At 41.6% G+C, this 26,367-nt stretch overlaps 3 protein-coding genes across 8 annotated transcripts in view; 2 read left to right on the forward strand and 1 right to left on the reverse strand.

Moving 5' to 3' along the window:
• LOC124142831 overlaps positions 1 to 738 on the reverse strand; it is a 56,045-nt gene extending 55,307 nt beyond the window's left edge. Inside the window, exon 1 of the mRNA XM_048389182.1 lies at positions 634 to 738. Within this exon, the coding sequence (XP_048245139.1) occupies positions 634 to 669 (36 nt within the window). The 5' untranslated portion in view covers positions 670 to 738. The remainder of the gene's footprint in view (positions 1 to 633) is intronic.
• A 1,717-nt stretch (positions 739 to 2,455) lies between these two features.
• On the forward strand, positions 2,456 to 11,715 carry LOC124139334 (glycoprotein-N-acetylgalactosamine 3-beta-galactosyltransferase 1-like). 2 transcript variants are annotated; one of them, XM_046506339.2, is made up of 4 exons: positions 2,456 to 2,751; positions 8,708 to 8,889; positions 9,281 to 9,930; positions 10,420 to 11,715. In XM_046506339.2, the coding sequence occupies exons 2-4, from the start codon at positions 8,733 to 8,735 to the stop codon at positions 10,543 to 10,545; spliced, it is 933 nt and encodes a 310-aa protein (XP_046362295.2). In that variant the 5' UTR covers positions 2,456 to 2,751; positions 8,708 to 8,732; the 3' UTR covers positions 10,546 to 11,715. The 2 variants fall into 2 exon arrangements, with proteins under 2 accessions (XP_046362295.2, XP_048245273.1); XM_048389316.1 differs by having other exon boundaries at positions 2,467 to 2,535.
• A 2,220-nt stretch (positions 11,716 to 13,935) lies between these two features.
• LOC124139332 (glycoprotein-N-acetylgalactosamine 3-beta-galactosyltransferase 1-like) lies at positions 13,936 to 23,111 on the forward strand. Of its 5 annotated transcripts, none has more exons than XM_048389314.1 (4): positions 13,936 to 13,988; positions 19,290 to 19,459; positions 21,019 to 21,668; positions 22,316 to 23,111. In XM_048389314.1, exons 2-4 carry the CDS (start codon positions 19,321 to 19,323, stop codon positions 22,439 to 22,441), a joined length of 915 nt encoding a protein of 304 aa, XP_048245271.1. In that variant the 5' UTR covers positions 13,936 to 13,988; positions 19,290 to 19,320; the 3' UTR covers positions 22,442 to 23,111. The 5 variants fall into 5 exon arrangements, with proteins under 5 accessions (XP_048245271.1, XP_046362294.2, XP_046362292.2 ...); XM_046506336.2 differs by lacking the exon at positions 13,936 to 13,988 and adding an exon at positions 16,421 to 16,763; XM_046506337.2 differs by lacking the exon at positions 13,936 to 13,988 and adding an exon at positions 18,182 to 18,231.
• The last annotated feature ends 3,256 nt before the right edge of the window (positions 23,112 to 26,367 follow it).

Genomic DNA, 26,367 nt, shown 5'->3' on the forward strand with positions numbered 1-26,367 from the left:
ACTGTATTTACCTCTAACGTCTTGTTTGTTTGCATGGGATGCTGAAGACCTATACATCACGGGTAATCACCTCAAACGTCCGGAATAAGTTCGGATCAATCGAATCACTATTTCGTAGTGATTGCTTGACCATGAGCGGTGGGGTTTCGGGCTTACCAGGTTCTACTGTATTTACCTCTAACGTCTTGTTTGTTTGCATGGGATGCTGAAGACCTATACATCACGGGTAATCACCTCAAACGTCCGGAATAAGTTCGGATCAATCGAATCACTATTTCGTAGTGATTGCTTGACCATGAGCGGTGGGGTTTCGGGCTTACCAGGTTCTACTGTATTTACCTCTAACGTCTTGTTTGTTTGCATGGGATGCTGAAGACCTATACATCACGGGTAATCACCTCAAACGTCCGGAATAAGTTCGGATCAATCGAATCACTATTTCGTAGTGATTGCTTGACCATGAGCGGTGGGGTTTCGGGCTTACCAGGTTCTACTGTATTTACCTTTAACGTCTTGTTTGTTTGCATGGGATGCTGAAGTCCAATGCTGAAGTGTACAATGGGTGGAGCTTATGTTATCACTTCGCATAACAATTATCTAGCTTTTCCCCTCTTATCTCAATACAATTCTTACCTTGTTTGGACTCTCAAATTTATCCATCGTCAACATCAGTAAATCCAAAAATGAGCGCAAGGTGGCCACATGTCCCCATCACAATGACAATTGCGTGCAGTCGGCCAACGTAAGTCCCGACAAATGCGTGCATATATCGCGTCGAGTAACACTCGAGAAATGCGTGCATGTATCAAGTCATAACAAATGTCATCCGTTAAAAAAGAACTTTTCGGGGTTTTGTTTTTATTTCAAGTGAAAACTGACAAATCTAATCGTCATACATTTTCAGTCCTTATTTTCGGTACTCAAGAGGCCTACGCTACATTACTAACATAATGACAGTTATCCAGTTGAATGTGATATTTCTTTCTGTGAAACATTGCAAAAGAAATATACATGGATAGATTTTGCAGTATATCATGGTTTGTAATGTTTGACAAAGATGGAAAAATATTTACATGTTGATAGACATAATCATTGTGTTTAATGTTTCTATTTCTTAACATTGTACACGCTGGACATACAAGGAGAAAGTGGTACTCATCTTTGACTGCATTTGAGGGCGGTGGGGTAACCCAGTGGTTAAAGCATTCGCTCGTCACGCCGAAGACCCAGGTTCGATTCCCCGCCGTAATATTGGTAAAAGCGGCGTAAAACCATACTCACTCACTCGACTGTATTTGTTAACAAATTTTCAGTTCACTTTTAATATTTTTATACTCACACGCAAAAGAAACGCAAGTCGAGTATGCAGTATACATGTTATTTATTTTCAACAGTAAAGACAAGAAATACTAATAGGGCAATACTGACAAAAAATTGACTGAAGACAGTTTAATGGATTAAAAAGGCAGATGACATAATTGTCTTTTTCAAATGTTAAGGGCCTACACAGTTTCGGGTCAATACCCAAAATGTCAGTCAATACCTGGTGTGACCATAATTAGCATTGATCACTGCCACACATCTCCTGTACATTGAGTGGATCAGACGATTTGTAAAGGCCCTAGGGATCCTCCTGCACACATCCAGAACAGCTGTGCGTAGCTCATCGGCAGTTGTAGGGACTGGGCGCACATTGTGCAGACGCCTTTGAACCTCATCCCACAAGTGTTCGATGGGGTTCAGATCAGGGCTGAGGGCTGGCTACGGTAGAACACGGATGTTGTGTTGTTGCAGAAAGGCCATGGTAGCTCTGGCAACATGGGGACGAGCGTTGTCCTGCTGGAAAATGTGTTGTTGATGTTGTGCAAAAAAATGGAACAACGTGGGGTCTGATCACTTGGTCGATATACCGCTGAGAAGTGACGCCATGTCCCGACCTTGACCAACATTCAGAAAGCACGTGGGTCCAAGTCTCGCGTTAAGTCCAATCCCTGCCCATATCATGACGCTAGGTCCACCCCATGGATCTCTTTCCACGAGAAAGCGATGTCCCTTCTCGGCCACCATACAATAGCACCCGAAGTCCTGCCTCCTCTACCAGAGCCTTAGGACGAATAACCCGAAAATGTGTAATACTATCTAACGATTCATAATTACATACACAGAAGTCCCCTTGTGGTTACATGTGTAAAATCATTCACACCCTTGCGTCCATATTCACAATACACATATCAGCATATTATCTTGCGATTGCACGGTATCCATAGTAATCCACTGTTGTAAAGTCTATAGCGATCGCACATTCTTCTCGGATCGATGCCAAGCCAAGAATCAACGATCATAAAACTAGGTCACGTAAGTGTATAATATAGAGGTGTGTTTCTCGCACAAAAGATCACATTTCTCTGGAGCAGGAAATACAAAGTCTCTCTCATTCGTGACATTGTGTAATGTCACGTGACATCTGCCATACACACAGATATTGTTCCCGCTCCAGTGCCTTTGTACTTAGTATCCGACTCAACGCCTCCACATGTGAGAAAGTTTAAAATTTTAAATTTCTATTAATGTGATCCCTTAATGCGAAGCCATAACCCAAGAAACATGCATCTCCAACTTCACAGTCCTTGCATGGACTTGACGATTCTCGTGGATCATTACATGTGTGTGTTATTGTTGTTGTGAACGGATACCTCGACACAGTGACAGGTTTGGGGCGGAAAAGGGCGGAGTTGAACAGTTTTCAAACAGGTAATTTCATCTGATAGGGTCTTGGAAACTGGAGCAGGAAATACACAGCCTCTCTCATTCGTGACCTTGACTGGAATGCTTATCGATAATGTCTTGAAGCAAATTTGAATTACCTTAGTTACAACATAATGTTGGTATAGGACGTTACAGCCAGCACACAACTTACTGCCTAGACTAACATCTAGTCTCTGAAATGACCATTTTTTACAGGAAAAAGAGTTGTTAAATTATAGTTATAAAAATATAATAAAAAGGAGCAAAGAGACTTTCTCCATTTTCAGAAACTGCATTAATCTAGACTTGCCAAATGTTAGAGACTTGCATGGCCTTCATTGGAGTTATGTGTGTCAGACAACTTACTGGCCCGTGAACACATTGCCTGCTCGTGTTATACAGACTGCACGGATCATGCAGATCTGCCGGTTTAGTAAGAGCTTGTCCTTCTGGTCAGGGCTCCATTACACAATGCTATCTTAGTGTTACGTTTGTTTGTTTGTTTGTTTGTTGTATAACGCCGCACTGAGCAATATTTAAGCTGTATAACAGCGGTCTATAAATAATCGAGTAAATAGACTCGATTATTTATAGACCGTCATATTTCTTGAATATTGCTGAGTGCGGGGTTAAACAAAAAACAAACGTAAATCATTTTTGTGGGCATTAATTGAAAACGGTATTTTTACAGGAATATACTTTTGTGTTCAATATACCACGAAAAATCATTTCAAATTTCCAAGAGGTGGATCTTCTGCTTACTTGCCATCTCTTTTGCCTTAATTGCCAAATTCAAAGGACGAGTACTACCCGTTTAGTTAAAACATCAAACCTAAAAAAGGTCAAAACATACGGCCTGAACTACACATCGGTAAGTACATATGAACCTAATTTGTAGATGCATGTAGGTAGCCAAGGGACCAGAAAAATGTGTTTCGTCGAGATTGCTACACAGTTTTCATTTATATGAAACTCTGTAAACGCTTTCAAAGATGGAACACATTTTTCAAAGAATGGCCTCAGACAAGGCTGAAAATATCCTTCTCCTTGGTGAACACATGCTCAACCTCAGTGATCGCACAGGAAATATGGGACGTGATTTCCACGGAGAGCACGTGATAACCATACGACGTACGTTTTCCTCGCTATCTTTCAGACGATTACTCCAGCTTCGATTTACTGTTATGTTCAGGTCTAAACACCATTCCAGACAACGGTGCTTGTGCATACGACAATCATATATGTAGGTGTAGCTTCTTATGAAACACACACCCGAAGTTAGTTCATATCGGGAAACAAACGCAAATCTGGTCATAGCACGCATTTCCTACTGTATTTGCCTTTGGTTCAATGGATTAAAATCCGGTTTTGGTCCTGTGAAACAAGAAATGTTTCTTGGAAATACGTGCGTTGCCCATAAATTGGGCCATTTCATTTTGTAGTTAAACATACAAGTTAAGTGTTTCTGTCATCTACTGCACCCTGTTTTAATTTGTTATTAGAGTGAACGGTTTTTAACATTACAATCAACATTATTCCACTTGTATATAATGGCCTCTTTCCAACGCTGAAGTTTCTTCCCCGAACGTGTCATTGCGACATCTAACGGCGCACCTCCCATCATCATTATGTACCGGTTCGTCAATATTCTTTGGTCACTGACCCTCTAAGCTAACATTATGGTCTACAGTTTTGACAATTTCAATGCTTAGGATACAGGATATACCTAGGATATACGTCAGAGTCGGGGTCAATTATCAGCAAATCAATGGACTGAGGCCGCCCATGTTGTGAGAAATCACTCAACAAACACAAGTCAATATGTCACACGTAAGCATGACAACAACCTAGATATTGTCAGGCACATAACGTTCCCCTCGTTTGTTATTAGTCCCGCCATTGTCTGGTTGCAATAATGCCGATGTGACATAAAAGCTTAACTCCTTCACTCACTCATTCTGGCACGGAGCCATCACAGGGTTACAGAGACAAATAGAAGTACACTTCAGACACGTCACTCCTCTTCGTCACCGCACATCCGCCTCTCCAGCGTTACGTATATATACTGAACTGCAAAAGAAACGTCACCCCAAGTAACATTGCATGAAAAGTTGTCATTTAATATCTGGGTAATTTTTGTCAAAGTTTCTAAGATTTAACATTACCTTGTCCGGAAAAATGAAATTGATGATAAAAAAAACAAAGCAGATGACAATAAAACCGATCGCCCAAACGCATCACGGCAACGGCCATGGTAACCCGATGCACGTGAGTTCCGTGCAAATTGAAATGCTTATGCGTTCCCCCATTTCTTGCCTTATAAAAATCCACCCAGATCGGATAACATTCATTCGTTATTGAATTACTACCACATGCAAAGATTGACAAGAAATCGGCGACACCAATCCCTTGGACGATTGAAACCGCCCGGCAAGTAGCCAATGCATTTCAAGTCCACGTGAGGACCATATACAGGCTCCAGCAACGGTACCAGACCAGCAACACTACAGATGACCGACCACGCAGTGGAAGACTAAGGGTCACCACCTGACGTCAAGATCGTTAGATTGTGCGACAGCATCTTCAAGATCGCTTTGTTACTGCTGCGGAAACTGCTCGACAGTCCATGGGGACACCAGCGACACATTAGTGCGGACACCGTGACCACGTCATCATCGGGACCGTCTTCAGTGGGCAACACAGCACCAGCATTGGCGCCAACATCAGTGGGGAAGAGTCCTCTTCTCAGACGAGAGCCCTTACTGTATATCAACAGCAGATGACAGAGGGAGAGAGTCTGGCGACGCCGTGGGGAACGTTACACGGATGCTTGTGTTGTTGAGAGTGACTCGTTGGGTGGTCCGAGCATCATGGTTTGGGGTGGAATTGGTCTTGCACAGAGGATCGGCCCTGTGGTCTTCCAGAACATCGGTCCAGGGAAAGGCAATGGTGTCACAGCTGCTCGGTACATTGATCAAGTCTTGAGACCACACGTCATACCTCATTTGGCACGTCGCCGCAACCACGAGTTTCAGCATGATAACACCCGTGCCCACACTGCGAGAGATACAAGAGACTTCCTACAGCAGAATGGCATCAGAACCATTCAGTGGCCTGCCCTCAGTCCCGATTTAAATCCCACTGAGCACCTGCGGGACGAGATTCAAAGACGGCTGAATGACGTCTGACCAAGGTCGATAACTGCAGCTGAACTGCGTCAGGCGTTCCTCAGAGTGTGGGCTCAAGCGCCAATGGCCTTCATCCACCGCCGTATCCATTCCATGTATCGACGTTGCACGGCAGTCATCAATGCACATGGCGGACACACGAGATACTGACTTGCGATGCCACATGAATGTGCTACGTTAGTGATAGGGAGTTAGATGGTGACGTCACTTTCCTAAACGTAGTTGTGTTGGCGATTAACATGTAATTATTATAATATAAAACTGATATTTATCAAGTCTTTAAGGCATTTAGAAGTGATACACGTAAGGAAGAGAATTTATGGTGTCAACTTATTTATTATGAGTGAGTGAGTGAGTATGGTTTTACGCCGCTTTTAGCAATATTCCAGCAATATCACGGCGGGGGAACACCAGAAATGGGCTTCACACATTGTACCCATGTCGGGAATCGAACCCGGGTCTTCGGCGTGACGAGCGAACGCTTTAACCACCAGGCTACCCGACCGCCCCATTTATTATGAGGATGAAGGTGTAAGCATATACTCCGAAACGTGTTCCTCATAAAAAAGAAGTTGTGAATACAATAAATACAATGTGTGAAGCCCATTTTTGGTGTCCCCTGCCGTGATATTCCTGGAATATTGCCAAAAGCGGCGTAACACCGAACTCACTCGCCCTATATATGTGTGTGAGTGAGTGAGTTGTGTTTCAGCTTAATGTCGGAGGAAGCCCGAAGTGATGCATGTCTCAGACGTTTACCTCGAGCACGGGTATGGTGCTGACAAACCTAGAAACATAATCGGGGTGAACCGGGATTCGAACTCATAACCATAGGTTTCTGGCGTGCCCAAGGGACGCAACTCTGCACAGCACTGGGCCACCCGTGCCCTCTCCTGTACATGAATCGTAAAGTAGGTGAACAATTTGCCTTTCCATTACTTTGGACCTCACAAGACGTCCATACCAGATGGTGATTTGATCAAACCCATCATTTATCCCCCTTCTTATTAAGGTTGACATAAAATTGGGACTTGAGCAAAAATGAAACATAACTATCAAAACCGTGAAATAGAAATAAACATTTTAAGCATTACAATTATTTAAGATTGTATGATACTGTTGCAATATGCAATAGACAAGTGGTGGAGATATTAAAAACCAGATTTTATACGCCCTTGACCAAGTGACCTATCCTAACTGAAAGGGAATAAAAATAAACATTTTAACCATTACACTGATGATTTCTGTTTACAAACTGAAAACGTTTGAAGAATAAGTTGAGATGATAAAAATAATCTCGCCATTATGTTTTTTGTATCTGAGTATATCAACACTGGCAGATAAAGGTTTAAAAGACATTTTGGAGACTGTATCATCAATGATGACCTGACTGCGGAGATGGTCAGCAAAACCCTATTACATACGTTCAGGTGTTTTAAAACATTATTCAGTGAAGACCTTTGCGGTGATTATTTGAGTGATTTTGGTTTAACGCCGCTTTTAATAGTATTCCAGTTATGTCGCGGCGTGTCAGCTTAATGTGAGAGGAAAGTCCGAAGTGATGCAGGTCTAAGACGTTTACCACTTCGGTGAAAAACACGAGCACAGGCATTGTGCTGACAAACCTAGAAACATAATCGGGGCGAACCGGGATTCGAACCAACAATCATAGGTTTCTGGCGTGCCCAAGGGACGCAACTCTGCACAGCGAATCGCGTATTTGAGACAATGGGGAATGAAAGAGTGAGTTGGGTTTAACGTCATGGTGTGTCAGCTTGATGTTGGAGTAAAGTTTAAAGTGATGCAGATCTTAGACGTTTAGCAATTCAGTGAAACCAGCCAGCTCGAGTTTTATGCTGGCAAACCTTTATCCATAATCAGGGCGAACCTTGGCTTCGAACCCACAGTCATCAAATTCTGGCTTGCTTAATGCCCCCATTTCACTACGATCACGAATATCCCGAATCCCCCCGAATAGGATTTTTTTCATGTTCGTATATAAATCTAAATCATTTCTTGGAAGTTCTTAAATGAATCTTATTTGATTCCCAAACATTCGTACAGTTCGCGGGAGTTCGTCGATTCGGCGAAAAAGGTTTTGTTTGTCAAAAGCTTTCGTGGAAGGGTCCCCGAATTGCAATTTCGTGGCTGAATCGTAATCCATTCGTAATTAACTCCTATGTTCCGTAACAGCTTCGTAATCGATTCTTTTGCACTCGTGGCTCCCAAAAATTCTTGTCCTCAACCCGAAAACATTCCGAAACAGCTACGAATGTCTCGAGTCAACTACGAATCATGTAAGAATTAAGTAAGAACAAAATTTGACATATTCTTAACTTAGTCGTACGTGATTCTTACAATTCGTGCATGATCCGTACATGAATCTTGTAATTCGTACGTTTCTTAACCCAATCCTGGCATTCTTCATTTTTTTTCAACCCGATTAGCCACGAAAGTTTGCATTCTTGGCAGAATCATCACGAATTTCGAAAGTTTCCGATTCGGGGTGATTCGTGATATTCGTGGTCGTAGTGAAAGGGGGACATAAGGGATGCAAAAGCAAGTTACGGCGACTTATACGCCTGGGCCAACTGTGCCCCCGAATATGGGGGTGAACATGATTTTACGCCGCTTTATGCAATATTCCAATATTAATGTTATCATGTAACACATAACTCCGCTATCCGTAAAGCCTAATTCAGCGCCTTAGGTGACTAAGTCACTCGTGCCCTGTGCCCTGTGAATAGCTGCAGCAATCCACGTTTATGTTTCAGTCTCAGGGTGTACCGTGAAAACAACATGGCGTTTAAATGTAAGGTCTTTGGGATATGCCTCATGGTGACTGTGACGTCACTGGCTGTATTATTGTCCAGGATCCTCCAAACAACCCTGACGTCACGAGCAAGCTTTGGACGGAGCGGCGTTCTGGCAAGTGTGCGAGGTTATGAGAGACAGAGTGAGAGTCACGTGTTTTATTAAAACAATTAATATAACATGTTAAATGTAATGCATTCTTATCAAACTGATGTATAGGCACATGGTAAAGACCCGTGAAGATCCGGGTTAGATTTCGTCTTCAGTAACTCAGGCTTGTCGTAAGGGGCGACTAACGGGATCGGTTGGTCAGGCTCGCTGATCTGGTTGATGCATGTCTTCGTATCCCAATGGTTTAGATCGATGTTCATGATTGTAATCACTGGATTGTCTGGTCCAAATTCGATTATTTACAGACTGCCGTCATATAGCTGGAAAGTTGCCGAGTGCGGCGTTAAACAACAAACAAAACAGAACTGTAAATCTACCTGAGGTATCACAATACCGTCTGTATTTGACCTCATGTTCTTCAGGTAGGTCTATGGCAGAGACACTGCGCAGCGTCCGTCTTCTCTGCTGGGTAATGACGATGCCAAGCAACTTCAAGAAAAAGGCTAGATACGTCAGAGAGACGTGGGGAAAGAGATGTGACGTACTCCTCTTCTTCAGCTCGGTAGAAAATAAAGCCCTGTCTGTCATTGGTCTCAACGTTTCGGAAGGACGAAGCCATCTCACTGACAAAACTTACCACGCATTCCGCTACGTGTATAAACATTATTTCAACCAGGCTGATTGGTTTCTAAAGGCTGACGATGACACTTATGTAATCGTAGACAATCTCAAGTTCTACCTGTCCAAGTTTGATAAGAATCAGGGACTATATTTCGGAGCTACCTTTTCGAGAGTCACACCCCAAGGTTACAACAGCGGAGGTGCCGGTTATGTGCTGAGTAAAGAGGCTTTGAAAAAATTTGGTGAGCGTGGAAGTAATAATACGGCGTGTCCATTTGAGCGGGGCGTCGAGGACGTGGCAATGGGTCTCTGCATGTTCAACCTGGGGGTCAAGCTTGTCAACACGCTGGATAAGAAGAATAAGACCCGGTTCCACGCCTACAACCCCCTCACCCACATGGAAGCTGGGGACAAATACCTCAACTCTTTTTCAGCGTATGGCTACAGAACTGTGAGTATAGAGTGAGAGAGGGAATAAGTGTTGAAGCCAGGCTTAGCGGTATTCCCACGCTTGTATGGTGGGGGGACACCAATATTACACACACACACACACACACACACACATAAATAAAGCATGTATTTTATTTTAATTTTAGAAACACATTTTTATCTAACGTGGATCGTGAATCATTGCTGGTGCTCCCCGTCACTGGTTTGCTTCATCCAAACTCGATTATTTAGCGGCCGCCGTGATATTGATGAGTGAGTGAGTGAGTATGGTTTTACGCCGCTTTTAGCAATATTCCAGCAATATCACGGCGGGGGACACCAGAAATGGGCTTCACACATTGTACCCATGTCGGGAATCGATCCCGGGTCTTCGGCGTGACGAGCCAACGCTTTAACCACTAGGCTACCCGACCGCCCCCGTGATATTGATGACCTTTTGCTGACTGAGGCATTAAACAACATTAACTCACTCATGTCTTGTCTGTTGCAGGGAGCGATGAACATTAGTGATCTGCCCCTGACGTTTCACTACATACAAGGTCGGAACATGAAGGCTATGGAGTTCTACCTATATCATGTCCGCCATGTTGGAGATGGCGGGACAGTCTTAACTTAATACAGCGATCTCTCGGTTTCCTTTTTGTCATCTGTGAGGTCATCCTCTATTGTCCACGGTATTATATTTCATTATATACCCTGGACCCATACCCGAGACTATCGAGGATGTTTTCCATGGATTCATACCCTAGGTTATCGAGTATGCTATCCCTGTACCCATACGCAAGATTATCAATGACGTCCCTGGACCAATACCCTACATTATCGTGGATGTTGTCGCCGTACCCCTTAGGGCTGGGTAGAGTCAAAATTTTCTACCCGGGTACCCGACCCCCTATTACCCGACGCTACCCGGGTACCCACTGCAGGTCTCAAGAGTTGGGAACAAAATGTCTGATTGGGAATTGTTTTACCACAGCCCTGGCCAAAGCTATTCAGATACATGTATCAAACGACCAGATCATGCGTACACTGTGTTCCCTGTGTTCATACCCTAGATCATCGAGTATGCTGTCCCTGGATTGATACCCTAGATTATCGAGTATGCTGTCCCCGGATTCATACCCTAGATTATCGAGTATGCTGTCCCCGGATTCATACCCTAGATTATCGAGTATGCTGTCCCTGGATTCATACCCTAGATTATCGAGGATGCTGTCCCCGGATTCATACCTTAGATTATCGAGGATGTTGTCCCTGGATTCATACCCTAGATTATCGAGGATGATGTCCCTGGATACATACCCTAGATTATCGAGGATGCTGTCCCTGGATTCATACCCTAGATTATCGAGGATTATCGTCAGATAAACAACTGCTGTCCTGGACCCATACGCCACCATAGTTTCGTTTTGAACCCAATTCTATAGACACAACGCCAAATCAAGTTGCTCGCGAGAGAAATTGTGTGAGAATACGGGATAAGGGCGATGAAGGTTGCCGCGTCATGGGTATATATGATAATAGAATGGAGATAATATACCCTGCATTATCGAGGATGCTGTGATTTAAGCTTGGTCCGTGCTTCACCAAACCACGGAACCAGGAACCAGTTCATCTTTGATACAAGGGAATACAAGGGACATCTTCTCATCGCCGTTTGATAGAGATACTGAGGAATGGAGGCCTTACTGGGACTCCATACTATAATTACAGTTTGTTATATTGTCATTACAATGGATGATAACTATATCCCTGTGAAAGGTTGAGCAATAAATATGGAGAGAATTGTTAATTGATGTCCTTACCTTAATTAATTCGTTACAGAATGCAAACACCTGATGTGAGGTAACAAACCTTCTGTTTCTTGTTGCCTGGTATTCATATATAACGCATTACGCAAAGGTTTGTTTGTTGTTTAACGCCGCACTCGTAAATACGGTCTGTAAATAATCGAGTCTGGACCAGATAATCCAGTGATTGACAACATGAGCATTGATCCACGCAATTGGGATCGATGACATGCATCAACCAAGTCAGCGAGCCTGACTACCCGATCCCGTTAGTCGCCTCTTACGACAAGCATAGTCACCTTTTCCGGCAAGCATGGGTTGCTGAAGAGCTATTCTACCCCGGATCTTCACAGTACGCAAAGGCGGTCCTTGTAAACAGGTATGACAAACTCTTCTGAAACGCGTGAGTTCCAACACTGAATGGATCCTCGATTATTCAGTGTATATTTCCATTGTGTTTATTTTATTACGAGTAGCGGTTGGGTAGCATAGTTGGTAAGCGTGCGCTCGTCACACCGAAGACCCGGGTTCGATTCCCATTATGGGTACAATGTGTGAAGCCCATTTCTGGTGTCCCCCGCTGTGATATTGCTGGAATATTGCTAAAAGCGGAGTAAAACCATACCCACTCACTCACTCATGAGAGAACGTTTTAAAGATACCTCAGGAAAACATCCATTCCAGGTGAAGCTGATCGATTCAATTAAAACATATCGAGGGAACGCTCGTATTTGACATACATTTTGAATGTAGATCTATGGCGAACTCTAGCTTAGAGGGGTCAGGTTTACTGGGTTCTGATTTCGAGGAAATTCTGGGCTGAGGGAGATGGTGACATGTTGACGTTACAACCTAAGCCTTGGTGGCGAATTGGTCCAGGATATTTAAGGAAGGATAGCATAAAAAATAGAGATGCAAAAGAGTATTGTTGCAGAGCATCAAAATGAAGTCGTAAATACAAAAACAGCCAATAGTGTAACCATCCCTTCATTTTGGACTACAATGTACTGTTCTTCGATTGATTAACAACCCTCGACCTTCAAAAAGAGGCAGTGTTGATTGGTGGAAAGTGAAGGTGTTGAGAATTGGTTGAAATTACCCAAACAGTTATAGGCGCCTGCTTGTTTGATGTTTCCGCAAAAGGAAGTGTACAAAGCTGGATATCTATGCAAATACTACTAAACCAATACTGAAAGTTATTTAGAGCTATACTCTTGAAACAAAACCTACTCGTACCCAGTTTTCAAACCGTGAAAGCATAAAAACAACTGATTTTAACTGATTGTCTGGACCAGACTCGATTATTTACAAACCGACGTCATGTAGCTAGAATATTGCTGAGTGGGGCGTCAAACAACAAACAAACCTAAAATACATTAATTTTTATAAATGGTTAATTTACAATATTATTTTATTTTCAATACTACAGTTTATGCTCAGATTGTAAAAGCGAATTTTCTGTGGTTGCCCGTCAGCCAGCATTTCTTAGATATATTTAGACGCGATAGATATATAACAAAATGTCAGTGAACTAGTTTCAAACTCTTTCTATTATTTTGGATGTTGGTTTCTACTATGTTTTAATAATTGTTCAATACATAATAATTAAACAATCAATGATCATACATAACAATAATGGACCTATATCAACTTTAAAATAGGTTTTAAACACAACCAGGAACACTCCTTGAAATGTTCTCAACCAAAAATAACTAACATACGGTTCCAACTCACTCCTACATTAATTCCGTTTCCCGCAGTTCTATAGTAAATAGTAAATTGTTTTCAGAATAAGAAGTTTATACACATAAATGGTTCCATTATACTGAACACTGCGTGTGTGGGTGTGTGTGTGTGTGTGTGAGAGAGAGAGAGAGAGAGAGAGAGAGAGAGAGAGAGAGAGAGAGAGTGTGTGTGTGAGTTGGGGGGAGGGGGTGTCAGGTTGGGATTTGTTCAGAAAAAAACACCCTTATTCTAAATTATTAGCTGGACACACTGGCTGACATGAAAATAGTGTGTTGTGAATCATAGATTAAACTGCGTGTCAGAAGCTGTTCCGTTTCAGGACATTTTGACAGTATGTAACATCCTCTGCATCCTCTTTGCAACATATGTTTTTAACAACTGTGTCGATATTGAGACATATGATAGTTATAATATAATACTGTCAGCCTAGTCAGGTGTCGTTAAGGAATTGCATGCTGCAGCTCAACCAGTTGGGCCATTTTGTTTGATGTCAGTGTAGTTCATCTTTAGTGCTGTAGTCGTGGTAAGTAGAAGTACCTAACGTGTGTGTGTGTGCCCGTACGCGTGCGTGTGTGTGCGTGCATGTACGTACTTCCCTTCCACCCACGCTGGATCGGCCTAGGAAGATAAATACGGGCACACATACAGTTACTTTGGTCCACTAGCATAGAACTAGAACACCTTTTATGTGGCGTTTTTTTATGCCAATAATCATGATAAAAATACCTTTCCTCCGTCTTTTTCTTGTAGATGAAAACTATATCCAGAAGGCCCTCTTGTATTCCTCCATTTCATTCTGTGTAAACATGTCCCCGGAGTTTCATATCCCGGTCCGTGACCGAAACAATATAGTTCGCAGGAGACTCACACAGACCATGTCCCCGTCAGTCAATACTGAGACACGACAGTGCTGTTACTCGCATTGCCGGCCTTCGGCAGCCTGAATACCTATCTTGCAGAGCCATGGGTGGGGCATTTGTATATATCCCGGTTGGTGCCCCCTCTCCAGACGTGTGTATGTTTTAGGCAAACACGTGCTCTGAGTGTACGGACCCAGTGACCTATTGTACTTCGATTGGGGGTGGGGGGACTTTGGGAGTTTGGGAGTTTGGGAGGCTGCGTTGCTGTTGTTTTTGTAAGAGACAGGATATGTTCTGCCACTACTTCAAAACACTATATATTACTCGGAAAAGTGGGGACGAACCCAAACATTATTTTCATAAAAACAGTGATGTGAACTGGGGTTTAACGTCGCGACCAAGATTATTGATGCCGATTTATAGTGCAAGCTCACTGAGATACCATGTCGCAGTTTATCATGGATATCCCATTCAGACACAGTATACTGACTCCGAGTAGACCAGTCCTTGTTTTAGCTCCTTGATGCCGAGCGCCGGATAGGGTAACAACAAGTATAATCTTTTAACGTCTTTTGGTGTGACGCGGCCCGGGATCGAACCCCGTGACCTTCCGGTCTCCGGGCGGACGCTCTTCCAACAGAACACGGAGGCGGTCCCAATAGATATACCTAAGGTCCATCGAACAACATGTTTTTAGGTAAATCTTAAGGACAATTTTTCATTTACTATTTTAATCAGACATTTTTAGGAGACCCAGAGTAAGCGTTTATCACTTAGTTGTGGCGATCACCAGTGACACAAGCAATTCAGTATTGCCGTGTACCGTACTGACATTTAAAAGACTATTCCCGATTTTAAGTTATTTTGGAATTCATCGTTCTCGTTCAGAGCCAAACGGACTGTAAGTCATACATCTGCAAAAACGAATGTACGATTCGCTTACCAAAATTGAATGGTCTCAAGACTATGTTAACAACACGTTCATGGCCTATTCAGAATGTAAATATGGAAAGTTTATGACCTTCTTGTCCTCATGTCATATTTCACAATAACATTTGTGCTAAAACTCCAGCTTGGCAATCAGTATGTAAACCTTGGTCTCTGTGGTAATCCTATGTACTCCAATTAGGACTAGTCCAATACTCAGGAGGTAATCACCTCCTTGCCTCCTCCCAGACTGTGTAACAACTGGGAATATAGAGGTGTGTGACAAATGGGACGTGTAACTAATGGGAGATATCCGCCACAACCCGTTCACATAGCTTGGATTTATCCAATGCCCAGTGTTTACACAGCACTAAATGATATGATGTACGTAACGTAATTATAGTGTCATCGATTTTTCTCTTATAAATGTGTCAATACCAATATAGAGTGTGTCTGTACTCTCAAAAAGAAAAAAAAAGATCCGGGGTAGAATAGGTCTTCAGCAACCCATGCTTGCTGTAAAAGGCGACTATGCTTGTCGTAAGAGGCGACTAACGGGATCGGGTGATCAAGCTCGCTGACTTGATTAATGCATGTCATCGTATCCCAAGTGCCTGGATCGATGCTCATGATATCAATTTCTGGATTTTATGGTCCTGACTCAATTATTTACAGACCGTCGTAATGTAGCTGGAATATTGCTGAGTGCGGTGTTGAACAGCAAACAAACAAGCAAACAAAAATAGAAAGAAAGTGATTAAAAAAAGGGTTCGAACCCGCTATCAACAGACCCTGGAACGACTAAGATACGCAACTCTACCCAGCGAAATTTGACCTCCCGGTTTTGGGGGGCTTTATTTTGGCTTTTTTTAGAAGCATTTATGCCAGTTTCCCTCTTAACAAAACAACTCACAAAACAAACCTGTACATTCACTATATCACTTAGATTTAGGACCAAATAACAAATTAATAATTCCAAGTTAAAAGAACATAAAAAGAGTCATAGCCACAGCACACACTTTTCAACATTTACGTAACGCTTTCGGGCGCTACAATAAATAAATAAATAAATAAATAAATAAATAAATACTTTCTTTTTTATGCAAATTGTATGAATGGCGGGTACTACCGGTAGGACAGGACATGCTCACCCGAGATACATTTTGGTGGATATGCAGCTCTCCATTGTGTGAAGTATGATAACTGGTCACGTGACCACTGCCCTGAACACAGTAACAGCGGTATTCATTGAACCCGCTCCAGTCCCTTGACACCTTTCTCAGTGCTGCAGTATTGAGAAATTGCGACGGAGGTCAAAACTGTATTAATGTGATCCCTTAATTTGAAGCCATAACCCAAGAAACATGCACCTACAACTTCACAGTCCTCGCATGGACTTGACGATTCTCGGGGATCATTACATGTGTGTGTTATTGTTGTCGTGAACGGATACCTCGACACAGTGACAGGTTTGGGGCGGAAAAGGGCGGAGTTGAACAGTTTTCAAACAGGTAATTTCATCTGATATGGCTGGAATACTTATCGATAAGGTCTAAAAGTCAATGTTTTGAATTGCCTTAGTTTTAAAATAATGTTGGTGTAGGAATTTACATATTGGTTTCAAGATGCATCCAGAACGCGGCTAACTTTGCTTCCGACATGGTTCGAACTGGGTCGATGTTCTTGGGTGGAGTAGCATACTGGGGTAAAAGGTCATACCGCGTGCAACCGAAGAATCCATTCCGATAGAACAGGGGACTGTGGTTGAGCGTAGTGTGAGACGCTGCACGTGGAGTTCATGTTGGTACGGTTGATCGAGGACAAGTCAGCACACAACTTACCGCCCACGTGCAAATTAAACCTTCGCTATTGACTGCATCGATTGTGCAGACCCTACCGTTTACTTGTCAGTTTGTGATTATCTTTGTTTAGAGCTTAATTAAATAAATAAATAAATACTTTCTTTTTATGCAAATTGTATGAATGCGGGTACTACCAGTAGGACGGACATGCTCACCCTATTCGCGAGAACCTGGTGTCATCACAGATTTTCAGTGGTCCATTCATATAATTTCCACAGCTATTTGCCCTTTAAGCCAAGTGGAATCTGTTTCGGCAGAAATTCTTGGATGGTTATTCTATTGCATTGACATTTATATTAAGTCGATATCAAGTCGATACCCCCGCCACAGTTATGTTATGCTTACGGTATTAGATGAGAATGGCAAAGTAAATTGGGCATCCTATGTGAGACAAATGTTATTTAATAGTGGTTTTGCGTATGTGTGGTTATTCCAAGATGTTGGTGATAAGAACATGTTTTGTCTGCATTTAGAAGTCGCTCAAGAGATATTTATTTCCAAACATGGTACCACAGTTTGGAGTCGTCTACTTTTTTTATGCATTATGCTAAAACAAAATCTCTTCTGCAACCCGAATTATATATAACTGTACTCAGAGAAAAACGATTAGTTAGAGCAATGTGTAAATTTTTACAACTTTTGAGTCAACATTATTCGTAAAAGGGCATTGTTAAATGTACCTCATACAGCATCTGTGTGTAAAGGGGCGGTCGGGTAGCAAAGACAAAGATGTAACACTCTGGACATGTGACCAAAATATGATATATCTTACTACTGTACTATGTACAGTAGTCATAGCGCCACGATCACTTTGTGACGCGGGACATTGGTCCATATCTGAGACATCACTATCAAGATTCGTAATATATCTCTTTAGTACATGTATTTTAGCGCTACGACTATCGTAACTCTCACTCTTTAACAACAGAAATACGGCCATCAATGAACACTGTATATTTTCAGGAATACGCGTTTGGCTGAATGTACCAGGAATTTTGCTTTTTTTTATTTCCAAGCGTTGGTTCTTCTCATTTGCCAATGCCATATGCTTTCTGCGCAAATGCAAAGGGCGGATAACGCACATTTAGTCAAAACACACGGTCTAAGCGGCACTTCGGTGAGTACATGTGAACGTCATTTGCAGGCGTACCTAGGCAACAAAGGGACCCGCAGCACGGGTGTTTCGTCATAATTAGCCTCACATTTTTCATGAATAAAAAGCGCTTCCATAAATGGAACACATTTTCAAAGACTCGTAAGACGATGCTGAAAATATTCTCCTCGGTGCCCAACGTCAACAATCACATGTCCAAATATGGGACATGATTTCCACGAAGAGCACGTGCTAGTCATGCGACGTACCTTTCCACGGTATCCTTGGGCTGTTCAATCCAGTTACGATTTGTTACTCGTCCTGTTAAAGCCTAAACAAGAAATGTTTATCCTATTAATATCTGCGCAGTGGACGATTTTAAAAATACATTTTCAGTGCTTTTCTCATCTGCCACATGTTGTTCAATTATAACTTGTTATGGATTAAATGGTATTTAACATGTCAATTAGAAAACTTCCACCTATATGCGACTCAAAATGTTGATTGTTTGTTGTTTAACGCCGCACTCAGCAATATAGCTGTATGACGGCGGTCTGTAAATAATTGAGTCTGGGCCAGACAATCCAGTGATTTGGTATCAAGAGCGTCTATCAACGCAACTGGGATACGATGACATGCATCAACCAAGTCAGCGAGCCTGGCCACCCGATCCCGTTAGTCACCTCTTACAACAAGCCTAGTCGCCTCTTACGACACAGATGGGTTGCTGAAGACCTATTCTAACCTAGATATTCACGGGTACTTCTCAAAATGGGTTAAAGAGCATCCACAATCGGATGGCTGTGTTTTGAAAGAACCACCATCTATGATGGTTATCTACAGTCATATGACAAAATCAGGTGATCTTTAACTTCTTTGGAGTGGTATATAACGCCGGCCTCGAATACAACTCGGAACTTCCGGTAACATAACGACCCTGTCTTGATATTCAAGAAACCTAAAACAGTCTTCTCACTCCATTAAATATACAACAATTTTTTAATGAAGCATAATTCTTTTTAAATAATGTTTGGGAACATATTTTTCGACAAAACCCCAGAATCCACGTTGACATGTTTCAGTTTCAGGGTGTACCGTTCCCCTGTGTACAACATGGCGTTGAAATGGATGCAGGGCGTGGTGATCTGCCTCGTGGTTATTGTGACGTCACTGGCTGTATTATTGACTAGTCCCCTCCAAACAAACACGGCACTTGCAAGCTTTGGGAAGAGCATTCAGGCCGGCCTACGAGGTAATATGAGAGAGAGAGAGAGACGGGGAGGGGTGGGTTAGACAAAGAGAGGCAGACACAGAGAGAGACGGAGAGTCACGTGTTATATATATATACCAAATATACCGGTAAGTGAACAATTTATATTGTATCCGGCCATTTATACAATAAAATAGACAATATAACGTAAATAGCCTCGTACACACAAGCATAAAACATACAATGTGTGTGTGAAAATGATATACAGACACATGACCTGTGAGGCACTAATATATTACCCACTTGAGAAATGGTATACAGACAGGTGACCTTTGAGGCACTAATACATTTGTGAAATAAGGTAGTGAGTGAATTGGGTTTAACGCCGCTTTTAACAGTATTCCAGTTATATCACGGCGTGTCAGTTTGATGTGGGAGGAAAGCCCGAAGTGATCACTTGAGAAATGATATACAGACACGTGATGTATGAGACATTATACACACTGGTGGCAAAATCCTACGTTTATTGCCATTGGGCGATCGGATCGTTCGAGTTAACTTGGTTTATTCCGTTTGCTACGTAATGGCTCGGGCAACAATGTGATATTAGATATGATTTCACTGTCAACGGCATGGATACTGGTCGCTCACTCCGTATACATTTCCTACAAAATGACGGGCGGTTGTAAACTATTTTACAGTTAATAGGAAGTTGTATACAATTGTCTCGATTTCTTTTGGATATACTTGAAGTAATGAGAAAATAATGGAAATAACGAAAAATATTTGTAGCAAAGAAAAAAATCGAAACAGCGAAAATAAAAATCGAAATTTCGAGTTTTTTCAATAAACTTGAAATAACGAGAAAATACTTGAAATTTCGAGAAAATAATTAAAATAACGAGAAATTTCGATTTAAAAAATATATAAGTATGCTACCAAAGTTGCTCCATTAAGATTTCATAGATAGGTGTTTCATCGGAGTAAAGATCTTATTTTAATGAGATGGTTATAAACTGAGTTTTGTTTGTTGTTTATGCCGCAGTCATCAATACACCAGATATCTAAGGTAAACATAGCACCACGTTGCTTGTCCAAAGAGGCGACTGTATTGGATTACCATACCCCGACGGCGTGGGACGTTGATCGTGGTGACAACCACTGGTTTGTCTGGTCAAGACTCGATTATGAATATGCCGCCATGATAGGGCTTTTATATTGCTAACCGAGGCGTTAAACAGCATTCATTCACGAGGAGATCGACATTGCCCTGGCACTATTATTTTGGATTTGTTCTTCAAGTTAATGACAGAGCTGTATCCCGTGAAGATCCGGTTCAAATTTGGTCTTCAACAACCCATCTTTGTTGTTAGAGGTGACAAACGGGATCGGGTGGTCAGGCTCGCGGATTTGGTTGATGGAAGTCATCGTATCCCAATTGCGTAGATCGATGCCCATGATTTTAAACACTGGATTATTTACAGACCACCGTCATACAGCTGGAATATTGCCGAGTGCGGCGTTAAACAACAAACAAAACAGAACTGTAAATCTACTTGAGGTATGACACTGCAATAAGTATTTGACCTCATGTTCTTCAGGTAGGTCTATGGCAGAGACACTGCGCAGCGTCCGTCTTCTCTGTTGGGTAATGACGATGCCCAGCAACCTACAGAAAAAGGCTAGATACGTCAGAGAGACGTGGGGAAAGAGATGTGACGTACTCCTCTTCTTCAGCTCGGTAGAAAATAAAGCCCTGTCTGTCATTGGTCTCAACGTTTCGGAAGGACGAAGCCATCTCACTGACAAAACTTACCACGCATTCCGCTACGTGTATAAACATTATTTCAACCAGGCTGATTGGTTTCTAAAGGCTGACGATGACACTTATGTAATCGTAGACAATCTCAAGTTCTACCTGTCCAAGTTTGATAAGAATCAGGGACTATATTTCGGAGCTACCTTTTCGAGATTCACACCCCAAGGTTACAACAGCGGAGGTGCCGGTTATGTGCTGAGTAAAGAGGCTTTGAAAAGATTTGGTGAGCGTGGAAGTAATAAGACTGCGTGTCCATATAAGGGTGGCATCGAGGACGCAGCCGTGGGTCACTGCATGTACAACCTGGGGGTCAAGCTTGTCAACACGCTGGATAAGAAGAATAGGACCCGGTTCCACGCCTACCACCCCCTCACCCACATGGAAGCTGGAGACAAATACCTCAACTCTGTGTCAGCGTATGGCTACAGAACTGTGAGTATAGAGTGAGAGAGGGAGTAAGTGTTGAAGCCAGGCTTAGCGATATCCCAACGCTTATACGGTAGGGGACACCAATATTAGTTTATTGTTTGTTGTATAACGCCACACTCAGCAAAATTCCAGTTATATGACGACGACTTGTATACACTCGAGTCTGGAAAAGACAATCCAGTGATTGATATTGTGAGCAGCGATCCACGCCGTTGGGGTACGATGACACGCCATCGACCAAGTTACCGAGCCCGACCACCCGATCCATTTGTCGCCTTTTACCAACATAATCAGTGGGTACCTGTACTAATCCGGAATCTGTTTTTCAGTGAGGGCTTAACAACGTACATTTTTTTAATTTACAACGCAATATATTTGAGAACATCTCGCATGTCCAATTGCCCAACGATAATTTATATTTTGTTTTTGAAAACGTTGGAATTTATTTTATTTTGTCTGTCTGTTTATTCGGTTCGGTGGGGTGGCATTATTGGGAAGACACTACTATTTAAGATGAGTCGTGAATCGTTACTTGTGCTTTCAGTCACTGTTTTGCCTGGTCCAAACTCGGTTCAAGGCGTGATATTGATGACCTTTTGCCGACTGCGGCGTTAAACAACATTAGCTCAATCATGTCTTGTCTGTTGCAGGGAGCGATGAACATTAGTGATCTGCCCCTGACATTTCACTACATACAAGGTCGGAACATGAAGGCTGTGGAGTTCTACCTATATCATGTACGCCATGTTGGAGATGGCGGGACAGTCTTAACTTAATACAACGATCTCTCGGTTTCCTTTCTGTCATCTGTGAGATCATCCTCTATTGTCAACGGTATTTTATTTCATTTTATACCTGGACCCATACCCTAAATTATCGAGGATGTCCCTGGACCCATACCCTAGATTATCGAGGACTTGTCCTTGGTCCGGTTATTTTTTACATCGCGCAGAAAACCAGGAACCAGCTTATCTTTGATGCAAGGGAATACATGGAACATCTACTCATCACCGTTTGATAGAGATACTGAGGAATGGAGAGGCCTTACTATGATTAAAGTTTGTTATATTGTCATTACAATGGATGATAACTATATCCCTGTGAAAGTCTGAGCAACCTTTAATGAAGAGAATTTGTTTATTATTGTTTCTACCATATATTTATGTAAGAGAACGCACCATCACCGGATATGACATCCAATAAACGACTGCTGAGGTTATTGTTTTCCTGGATAATATACGCCGCCCACGTGAACAGTGAACAGGTGTTATAAACTTTTATGACACGTGTGTTGCAACATTGAATAGAATTTGATCACCCTCATTTATCCAGTGTATATTTCCATTTATTTTATTTTTGTAAGAGGGCATTTTGAACTCAGGAAACCGCCTTTTCCAGCTAAATGTTCTAAAAGCTTTCAGATTAGATTAAAAAATATCGAAGGCTCGCTCGTATTTGACATCGATTTTTTATATAGATCTATGTCGAACTCTTGCTCAGATGGGTTTTTTTACTGGTTCCGTTTCGAGTAAATTCTGTGCCAAGTTGGTGATGAGGAAGATAGAAATGGTGACGTCACAGCCGAAGATATAGAGGCGAACTGGTCCTGGGTCTTTATCATACGAAAATGGAGATGCAAGAAAATATGGATGCTGAGCATCAAAATCCGGTCGTAAATACAAAAACAAAACAAAAAATTCGACACAGTCCCTTCATTAAGGACTACACTGTACTCTTCTTAAGTTGGTTAATAACACTCGGCCTTTATGTAAGAGGCTACATCCGTGGAAAGTGATGGGGAAGTGAATTGGTTAAAATTACCCAAACAGTAACAGGCATTAGATTGACTCCGGCTCGACCAGTTCGGCACTGCGAATTGCGGCGCCATAGACGACTGGGCCACCCGTTCCCCAAAGCTATTTATGTTTAAGTTCTGCTCAGATCTCACATTGTCAAGGTATATAAATAATTGATCTTACATTTCTTAGATAATACTGAAAAGTTTATAAGTTTGGCACAAGACATAAACCCTACCTCCGTTGAAATGTCTGCCAGAGTAGCACAAAATTAACTTTTGAACGCTGTCGATTTTTTTTTTAGCCTTGGCCTGTTTTGGGTTTTTTGGGGTTTTTTTTTGGCATTTACTTCGGAAGGTTCCTGTTACTACTTGGGCATTTGTTTTACCTATTCATTTCACCTTCACTTTTCACCGGAAAGACAGCCTTTATATGAAGATCGAGACTTAATGTCTTGTACACTATACAATGCAGCGCAAAATCATTGTTTCGGTTGTGTTTTTCCTGTGTTCCAAATATTTTTATCATCACAGTTAACCTGCGGCTGTATTTTGATGCTATGTCGAGCTTTTCTTCTTTACACAACTCGCACATGACCGCTGGAAACATGACTGGGATCCTGACTTGCGTAGAGAAGGAAGAAAAACAGTCCAGCCGATTACGACAGTCTCGCGAGATTTATGACGTCGCCATGACGACAGTTTCACTACTGATAACGCCATTATTACTATCGTACTGCTCTCATTGCTACATTTCTGCTGCTGTTTGCTCGTGTTTTGTTCATCTACGTTTATGAACACTATGAGTTCATACTCTCAAGGTATTTCTTTATTTCTAAAGTAGTTATTTTTTTATTTTTTTTATTTCTTTTATTAACTTAATTCAATCTAAAGTAACGAAAAGAGAAACTCCCAGAACTTACTCCCAGGATTACCAGGATTATTTGTCCTGTGTGAAGAAGATCTTTTTCACGTCATCAGAGTCCTTCTCAACCTTTTCAGTCTATTAATAAACATTACAATCATATTTTAGTGGGGGGGGGGGGGGGGGGTTCGGATTGTCCTTAAATTTAATTACAATGTACACTGTCTACTTCAGTTGTGTCAGAACTGGTTGTCTAAAACTAATATTTTTTCCGGAGGTGAGTGATCCAGCGGGCGTAATTTACATTTTGGATTCACTAATTAACTCTGCAGAATGATTTAGTTAAACATTAGGAAAGAAAAACGGGTCAGTCCCTAAACTCTAGTGATTCGTTTGCCTGTCCAAAATGTAGAATATTTAGGCCTAACAGTTTTTACTGGACCCTTTTATAAGCTCAGATTGTAAAAGTGAGTTTTCCGTGATTGTATGTCAGACTAGACTTAGTGGTAGACCATTAGTTGAGTAGCAAGTAGATATATTTACATACCATTTGTAGAGTTAGTTTCCAAACCTGAGTCTACTAGTGAGTTAGTTTATGGGGTTTTGTTTATGTTCGGTACATACACACAGTAATGGGAGAGTTATCAAATATATGTTATCTTCAAGTTACCCAAATCATGAAGCTTTAAATACTTCCAAGGAAGAGAAATAGTATAAAGGTAACATCTTCTTATGGTCTGAACCAAAATTCACTAAACTTAGGGTCCCAACCCACTCCTACATCAATTCCATTTCAAACAGTCACTTAGTAAATGATAAATAACTTTTAGAATAAGTAGTTTATACACATAAATTTATACTTATTGTGTGTGTGTGTGGGGGGGGGGATTCCATGAGACTTAACCAAATTTAACTAACTATGGTTCTAACCCACACCTACACCAATACTGTTTCCCACAGTTGTAATGGGTAATTCTTTCCAGAATAAGGAATTTAACACACAATTGATACTTATTGGATATCCAATTTCTAGGTTGAGTTTCATATCTATCAGTGTTATCTTCAAGGGGTATTGTCTTCTGGTTTGATATAAATTTGTATCTTATGAGAAATAGATCTGAAGAAAATGCTGCCTTTTTTCACTGAATCTTATTGAGAAAGTGACTATATTGTATAATAGACGTGGAACCTTTCTAACCAGCTGGTACAGATGTGAACACCCGCCTCCAGTTTGACCAGTGAGCGCTATCTATCGTGATGCGTTTACGAGTGCTTCGCTACCTATAAACGTTTCAAATAGACTGACAATGTTAACATGTTTCAACAGTCTTATTATTAGACCATACACATTAAGATCGAGCGAAAAACAAATATTTTTTTTGTCTAAGCTTTAATCCCAACATTGACAACATTCAATTTTATTTTCACTTAACCCTTTAATTACTAAATCTTCCTACTTCCTGTATCCTGTATCCTGTATCCTGTAACATTGGGAAATAGAACAATGGTTTGGGCAAGTGGCAGATATTTTCCCTGCTCACTGACAGTGGTGCACACAAACACTACATGTAATTGGGTTTCCTTTCTTTGTTCTATACATCTATACTAGTCCTATAGTCCCTGCCAAACTGCCCAATGTTTAAGATATCAAAGGGACTAGTAGAAAATTGCCATTTTTAAGTGTTTTGCCATACCTTATCATTACAAGGACTAGTGGACTGAAACTGTTAGTTTCTAACGCTGCTATACAAACACTGTATTTTCTTTGTGTCAATTAAATATAATTATATTTATAGCACTGATTGGTATAAACGTGGTAGTACTTCATGTTCAGTCTACACCCAATACAATACATGTATATAGTTCTACTTTGAGTCCAACCTTTAGTAAGCAATTCCTTCACATATTTACATTATCTTTAAAAATGCTTAGCAACTCTAATACTCCAAAGATAATGAGTGTATAGTATCTACCAAAGGTAGGTGTAACTTTCAGGGATCATTCCAGGAATTTTCTGATGTGGGCCCATTTACCCCTGTTAG

The sequence above is a fragment of the Haliotis rufescens genome, unplaced genomic scaffold (assembly GCF_023055435.1).
Source record: "Haliotis rufescens isolate VD_foot unplaced genomic scaffold, xgHalRufe1.0.p SCAF_8, whole genome shotgun sequence".
NCBI classification, from domain to species: Eukaryota; Metazoa; Mollusca; class Gastropoda; order Lepetellida; family Haliotidae; genus Haliotis; species Haliotis rufescens.

What these genes read in the sequence shown, in the direction of transcription:
- LOC124139334 (XM_046506339.2), top strand. Translation starts at nt 8,733, where the DNA reads ATGGCGTTTAAATGTAAGGTCTTTGGGATATGCCTCATGGTGACTGTG. An exon ending in GCGAGGTTATGAGAGACAGA is followed by an intron (nt 8,890 to 9,280) that starts GTGAGAGTCACG and finishes CATGTTCTTCAG; the next exon opens with GTAGGTCTATGGCAGAGACA. An exon ending in CAGCGTATGGCTACAGAACT is followed by an intron (nt 9,931 to 10,419) that starts GTGAGTATAGAG and finishes TGTCTGTTGCAG; the next exon opens with GGAGCGATGAACATTAGTGA.
- LOC124139332 (XM_046506335.2), top strand. Translation starts at nt 18,623, where the DNA reads ATGTTGTTCAATTATAACTTGTTATGGATTAAATG. An exon ending in CATTCAGGCCGGCCTACGAG is followed by an intron (nt 19,460 to 21,018) that starts GTAATATGAGAG and finishes CATGTTCTTCAG; the next exon opens with GTAGGTCTATGGCAGAGACA. An exon ending in CAGCGTATGGCTACAGAACT is followed by an intron (nt 21,669 to 22,315) that starts GTGAGTATAGAG and finishes TGTCTGTTGCAG; the next exon opens with GGAGCGATGAACATTAGTGA.